This window comes from Rhagoletis pomonella, unplaced genomic scaffold (genome assembly GCF_013731165.1).
Source record: "Rhagoletis pomonella isolate Grant_MI unplaced genomic scaffold, Rhpom_1.0 Rhpom_scaffold_00009, whole genome shotgun sequence".
Lineage (NCBI taxonomy): Eukaryota > Metazoa > Arthropoda > Insecta > Diptera > Tephritidae > Rhagoletis > Rhagoletis pomonella.
This window is the reverse complement of record NW_023458563.1, coordinates 13,748,881-13,756,234: the sequence shown is the minus strand read 5'-3', so window position 1 is coordinate 13,756,234 and position 7,354 is coordinate 13,748,881. Positions and strand designations below refer to the sequence as shown.

The following is a 7,354-nucleotide window of genomic DNA, read 5'->3' as shown; positions in this document are numbered from 1 at the left end:
TGAGCACCATTGCTATAGAACACATATATGTGTACATAAGCCTTTTAGATGTTTTCTTTTCAAAACTGTGGTTTGTGTGGATCTATATTTTTTACTTTACATCATAGATATTACCATGATACAATAATTTTTAGAAGGTAGTTTCACTTCTTCTTCTTATCCGCCATGTTAGCTATCTGACAGAAAACGTGTTTCGTATTTTTTGTTGTACCAACTTTTTCAAAAAAAAAAAAACCAGCTTTTGACGTTGGAAAAACAAAACAAAGAAAAGCCGAACATATAAGTAGAGAAATTTTCGAATATTTTGTAAAAATTTTCTTCATAAAAAATTAACTGCTGCTTTCGTGGATATTGCAACACACGGAATAGATGTAAGGACACAGCTATAAGAGCCACCGCACACCACAGACTTTATCGGCCGCCTATTTAAATGATAGGGCTCGCTTGAAATATGTACATGAAGATGTATGGAGGTGCGCACATTACACCAGCTTAATCGCTCTGACCAATAAGTTGTGGTGCAATGGAAAGACTAGCGAGCACATCTAAATTGGCGGCCGATAAAGTCCGTGGTGTGCGATGGATCTAATCCATTATAAACAAGAAATATTGCTGTTATATTTTCATTTTTTATGATTTTTATTCATGTGATTAGCAGTGGCAAAAATGTATGTACAAAATACGTATATTTATATTAAAAATTAAGTGATCAGTTATGAAACATATAAATCTTTACATGTTCTGTTACAAAATATCTAAAATACCAAGCGATAATCCCCAAGTTCTATATCGTAGCAGTGGCCACATTGCGTGTTTGTCACAGACACGGTTTATGTAAAAAATTTTGAAGGGAAACTACCTTCTAGAAATTATTGTATCATGGATATTACTTATATTATTATATTTACTTTATATAATCTAACCGACGTGGTGCCATCCATCTTTGATTGTGTTTCCTGTATTCTTGGCATTGCGTCGATATCCTATTACTTAAGCTGATTTTCCTGTAAATAAAGACATCTTATAAATAACACTTATCTAATTTAGGGCCGTTTGCACCATGTCTAGTTAACGCTAACTGGAGGTACATCCTTCAGTTAAGCACGTTAACTGCTTTATCGATCACATGTTATATGATGGGTGTCGATAACGTCGATAAAGATGTTTAACTGGGAGTTAGAATTAACTAGACATGGTGCAAACGGCCCTTAAAGGCTTAAAAAGTAATAGTTAATTGGCATAAAATAAACATTACATATTTTGTTTAATATACCAAATCTCATTTTATTTATTTAAAGCTATACATGTATATAGATTTTATCAGTAATTAAAAAACGGATTTTGTTTTTATAACTACAGTAAAACCCTCTTAAGGGCCGGTTACTCAATGTCTGGTTAACACTAACTACAAGTAAAACATCGTTATCGACGTCTTCGGCTCCATACATATAACATTGTGTCGGTAACGTCGATAACGATGTTTTACTTGTAGTTAGTGTTAACCAGACATTGAGTAACCGGCCCTAAGTCATCTTCTTCTTCTTTATTGGCGCTGTAACCGCCTAAGCGATTTTGGCCGAGCCCAAAACAGCACGCCAGTCATTTCTCTTCTGTGCTAACTGACGCCAATTGGAAATGCCAAGTGAAGCCAAGTCCTTCTCCACCTGGTCTTTCCAACGCAGAGGAGGCCTTCATCTTCCTCTGTTACCAGCATCGCGGCCCGCGTTGAATATTTTCAGAGCAGGAGCGTTTCTGTCCATTCGAACGACATGGCCAAGCCAGCGGAGCCGCTGAATTTTAATTCGCTGCACTATGTCTATATCGTTGTAAAGCTCATACAGCTCATCGTTAAATCGTCTGCGATATTCGCCATCACCAACGCGTAAAGGTCCGTAAATCTTTCGCAGAATCTTTCTGTCGAAAACTCCAAGAGCCGCCTCATCAGATGCTTTCATTGTCCATGCCTCCGCGCAATACACCAGCACAGGCATGATGAGTGACTTATAAAGTGTGATCTTTGTACGACGAGAGAGGACTTTACTTCTCAATTGCCTACTCAGTCCAAAGTAGCACTTGTTGGCAAGAGTGGTTCTCCGTTGGATTTCAAGCCTGACATTATTATTGGTATTAATGCTGGTTCCCAAATAAACGAAGTCGTCTACTTTTTCAAACTTGTAACTGTCAACAGTGACGTGGGTGCCAAGACGCGTATGCTCTGACTGTTTGTCTGATGGCAGGAGATACTTCGTTTTGCCCTCGTTCACCACCAGACCCATTCGCTTTGCTTCTCTGTCCAATCCCGAGAAGACAGAACAGTACAGTTGTTTTTACCGATAATATCGATGCCGGCGGCATACGCCAGCAATTGTACGCTCTTGTAAAGTATTGTGCCTGAGCGGTTCAGTTCTGCGGCTCTTATTATCTTCTCCAACATCAGATTAAAGAAATCACACGAAAGGGAGTCCCCCTGTCTGAAACCTCGTTTGGTATCAAACGGCTCGGGAAGGTCCTTCCCTATTCTGACGGAGCTGGTGGTATTGCTCAACGTAATTTTACACAGCCGTATTAGTTTCGCGGGGATACCAAATTCAGACATCGCGGCATAAAGGCAACTTCTCTTTGTGCTGTCGAAAGCGGCTTTGAAATCGATAAATAGATGGTGCGTGTCGAACCTATTCTCGCGGGTCTTTTCCAATATTTGGCGTATTGTGAATACCTGATCTATGGTGGATTTTCTAGGCCTAAAGCCACACTGATAAGGTCCAATCAGCTCGTTGACGGTGGGCTTCAGTCTTTCGCACAATACACTCGATAAGACCTTATAACCTATGCTTAGAAGGCTGATTCCGCGGTAGTTGGCGCGTATGGCGGGGTGGCCTTTCTTGTGGATTGGGCAGAGCACACTTAAATTCCAGTCGCCGGGCATGCGTTCATCAGACCATATTCTGCATACGAGCTGATGCATGCTCATCAGCTCCTCGCCGCCGTACTTGAATAGCTCGGCTGGCAGGCCGTCAGCTCCAGCAGCTTTGTTGTTTTTCAGCCGCGTAATCGCTATTCGTACCTCGTCATAGTCAGGCGGTGGGACAGTTACTCCATCATCATCGACTGGGGACTCGGGTTCGACTTCTTCACTACTTTCAGCGCTGCTGCCATTCAGTAGGTTGTAAAAGTATTCTGGACATCGGTCACTAGGTCGCCATTGTTGCTCTTACAGGAGTTCGCCCCGGTCTTGAAACCTTCCGTAAGTCGCCTAACCCTCTGGTAGAATTTTCAGGCGTTCTTCCTGTCGGTTTGCCTTGAGGCAAATACATCTCGCTTCCTTCTTCAGTTCCCTATAACGGTCCCACATGGCTCGCGTTGCGCCCGATCGCAGCGTGGCCCTGTAGGCGGCATCTTTTTTCTCTGCGGCTTCTTGACATTCCTCATCGTACCAGTTGTTCTTTCGGGCTCGCTGAAATGCAACTACTTCTTCGGCGGCGGTACTTAATGATCGGGAAATGTGGTTCCACTGCTCGCGTATGTCGGATTGTTGAAGAGTGCTCTCAGAGAGCAGGTGTGTGAGTCGAGTGGCGAATAAATTGGCCGTCTGTTGTGATTGCAGCTTTTCGACGTTAAGCTTTCCTTGCATTGTTGGGCGCACATTTTTTGCTGCACAGAGGCGGGCACGTATCTTGGCTACAACAAGATAGTGGTCCGAGTCGATGTTTGGCCCTCGGAGTGTACGTACGTCCAAAACGCTTGAAGCATGCCTTCCGTCTATCACAACATGATCGATTTGGTTTCTCGTTTTTCGATCTGGAGACAGCCATGTAGCTTGGTGGATGTTCTTATGCTGGAACCTAGTACTACATATTACCATATTTCGGGCCCCGGCTAAGTCGATCAGCCTCAGTCCGTTATCGGACGTTTCGTCGTGGAGGCTGAATTTTCCGACAGTGGCGCCAAAGATCCCTTCCTTGCCCACCTTGGCATTAAAATCGCCAAGCACGATTTTGACATCGTGTCGGGGGCAGCGCTCATATGTACGTTCCAAGCGCTCATAGAAGAGATCCTTGGACGCCTCATCCTTCTCTTCCGTCGGGGCATGGGCGCAGATGAGCGAGATGTTGAAGAATCTAGCTTTGATGCAGATTGTTGCTAGACGTTCGTCCACCGGGGTGAACGCCAGTACTCGGCGACGGAGTCTCTCTCCTACCACGAATCCAACACCGAATTTCGGCTCCTTTACGTGGAAACTGTAGTAGACGTCGCAAGGCTTTACGCTTACTTTTCCTTGCCCCGTCCATCGCATTTCATGGACGGCGGTTATGTCAGCCTTTGTCTTCCCGAGGACATCAACCAGCCGAGCAGAGGCAACTTCCCCATTAAGGGTCCGGATATTCCAGGTGAATACCCTTAAATCATAGTCCTTTATACGTTTGCCGTGGTCGTCATCAGAAAATGGGGGTCTCATCCGAGGCTGTTTTTTATTTTTCATTGGGCGGGGTTTTAACGTGGCGGGACCCAAACCCAGCGAACGCGAAGTTTTACGCCTTCTCACTTCAGCTCGCTCCCAAGCGGGTGTTTGGTTGCTACCCAGAGGATACTCGATGCGGGTACTTAAGCGAACATAATTTGTGATGTAGTTACATCTTCTTGTTAACTTACATAAATAAGTCCTTGAATAAAACATGAACATTTAATGAAGTATACGTAATTTAAAACCAAGATCGTAGCATTATTTAAACAAGTAAACATATAAAGGAAAACTTAAAAAAAAAACAACAGATAAAGGAATGTTATGTCATTTTTCCAAGAATTAAATTAAAAAGTCATTGATTATACATATTATACATACATACAAACAGGGCATATCATTTTAGAACAAATTCAAACAGATATTGTTTGCCACTTATGTCTATTTTTTAATATTTAAAAGTTTTCAATAAAAAAAATTCATTCATTCAATTCATAGAAACTTAAAATATAAGCTTAAATATTTGCAGAACACTGAAAAAAAATCATCAAAATTTAAAACTGGTTTTTCAGAAGTGTTACCATTTTTTATGAGTATACAGTTTTATAGCCCATTAAATATTAGTGTAATAATGCGCAAGTTTCAAGTGACTAAAAATTACCGTTGATTTTTTATAATTTTTTTGCCGAAGGTGTGTAGCGCTGCCATATTGATATGAAATATTAATTTATCTGTCGTTAGTATGTTAATCTAGTGGCCCAAGCATTCGCTGCCAAGCGTTCATTGTGGCAAGCATACTTTATACGTGCGTTCTGTCAAACCAACGCCAACGCCAAAGCCAACGCGAAAGTTCTATGTGGACCGGCCTTAAGATATAAATATTTACATCTAATTAAGTTTGTGCTTTTTTTTTGCTTAAACCTATTGTGACTAAGTGCTACATAACGCCTAATTTCATTAACGGTCTGCTCCTTCGTTTTCTCCCCAAAGACATCTAGAAAAATTTATATAAATGTATTAATTTTTAGAAAACTGAATTTTAATAAAAATTTTTAGTGAAATTAAATAATACTGACCGAAAACCAAGTCCAGAGCCTTAAGCTTTAGAAGCGATTTTTTTTTCTTTACGTCCCTCCAAATTGTAGCCGGCCACCAAGTTATCGTGCAGCAGCGAACGCAGAACTCCGTCTACACTGCCTTTTACACCTTTTGACTTAACTAACAGCCGCATCTGAAAGATAAACGTGAATGTTAAATGTTTAGATAAATAATTAAAGTAATCGAAATCAATGCGCATATATTAAAAAACAACAAAATTATTACAAATGCATCACTACTGGCCTTTGTACAGAGTTTCGTCTTTACGGCTAGCAATGTCTCCTCTGATGACATGGGAAGCATGGAGGCAAGCTCTAGGTATTCCTCGTCCTCTATGTCACCTGTGATGCGGCTAACCGATAGCTGAGTTCGCGCCGCGATGACTTTGTATTCACGTAATATTTTGCTTTGCGCTTGAACCTCAGCTTTCTCAGGCATCTGGAAAACAAACAAAAAATATCGTGAAATATTAATGTTGAAAATAGAAACATTTACATTTTCTTTAAGCGCCTTTTCAATGGCAGTTAGACGGTTGTCCACACCACCCAAAAGTGAAAACATGCCCTTTTGGGCCTCTTGAATTCCGTCCAGACGTTTGATAAGCTCTGCGTGGCTGCTCGATAGGACCTCAGCTGTTGGGGCCACTTCGGGAGTCGTGTTGGTAGCAGTTCTACGGACTTGAGAGGCGCGAATAAAACTGAAGCGGCGCTTCTGAATTCGTTGTTCTGTAACTAATTATATAGTAGCAGAAACAGTAATAAACTTTATAAATTGTATCACCTTTGCAGACGGAGGACCCTTGGGAGCATTCCGACCAGTGTACGAAAATAAACTATATTGTACGTTACTATTTCGTTTCGTTTATTACTTCAACAGTTCGGTACAATACGAAACAAAACGGCTGAGTTCACTTTGGCGATAGTACACTACAGTAGTTTAGTAGTTACAGACGAAACAACAAACGAAATGAATCGTGCAGGGAAAATATATTTATGTATGTACATATATGCAATAACCAATGTTTTTTAATTGAATTGGATATGAAAATTTACAGAAAAAATTATTTTTTCACGTAATTGAAATGTTTGCATACATATAAAACGTATCCTATGGTACAATTGTCACAAACGAAAAGCAAACGTTTCTCGTTGGGGAAAGTGACAGTGAATCTTACAATTTGTTTCTGACTATTTACAAAACTGTACAAAACCACAAATGATATGATGATCGATGAGCAAATGGGAATTGTTTTGTACAGTTTATTTTCGTACCCTGATTCCGACTCAATGACCTCTTCGAAAAGATCCTCGAAATTCATTCTAATAAAAATCTTTATACAAAACTTATTTCTTAATGGCATGCAAAAATATGTATACTTAGCATCTTATTATTTACAATACGATTTAAAGCGATTAATCGAATTTTAATAAAAATCATTAAAAAAGTGATGTAATAAGGGGACTAATAATAATTTATTATTTAATGGCATGCAAAAATACTTATACCTAATGTCCCGTTTACTTAATGCTTATTAAGAGAAAGGTAATTTAATTGCCTTCCTGTTCGTTATATTTCTTTTAAATAAATTAGCCTCTTTTCAAAAAATGTTACACTTTCGTGCGATGCCTTATGTACGTTTAACATACATGTACATAATTTTACGAAGTTGTTAGCCAAGGCTTTATTTTGAGAAATTATTTAAAAATTATTGATGTTAATGCGTATTAAGAGAAAGGTAATTTAAATGCCTTTATTGAATTATTGATGTTAATGCTTATTAAGAGAAAGGTAATTTAA

General features: G+C 39.9%; 1 protein-coding gene across 1 annotated transcript; it reads right to left on the bottom strand.

The window, feature by feature from the left end:
* Positions 1 to 5,319: 5,319 nt before the first annotated feature.
* Positions 5,320 to 6,344, bottom strand: LOC118745846. The gene is made up of 4 exons (XM_036479515.1): positions 6,053 to 6,344; positions 5,783 to 5,995; positions 5,536 to 5,690; positions 5,320 to 5,453 (listed from the first exon to the last, which is right to left on the bottom strand). Exons 1-3 carry the CDS (start codon positions 6,116 to 6,118, stop codon positions 5,556 to 5,558), a joined length of 414 nt encoding a protein of 137 aa, XP_036335408.1. The 5' UTR covers positions 6,119 to 6,344; the 3' UTR covers positions 5,320 to 5,453; positions 5,536 to 5,555.
* Between the last annotated feature and the right edge of the window lie 1,010 nt (positions 6,345 to 7,354).

Excerpts from the sequence above, each read along its gene's own strand:
- LOC118745846 (XM_036479515.1), bottom strand. The coding sequence starts at position 6,118 with ATGTTTTCACTTTTGGGTGGTGTGGACAACCGTCTAACTGCCATTGAA. Across the intron at positions 5,996-6,052 it reads AAAAGGCGCTTAAAGAAAAT|ATGCCTGAGAAAGCTGAGGT; the intron begins GTAAATGTTTCT and ends TTTGTTTTCCAG. Across the intron at positions 5,691-5,782 it reads AGGCCAGTAGTGATGCATTT|ATGCGGCTGTTAGTTAAGTC; the intron begins GTAATAATTTTG and ends TTTATCTTTCAG.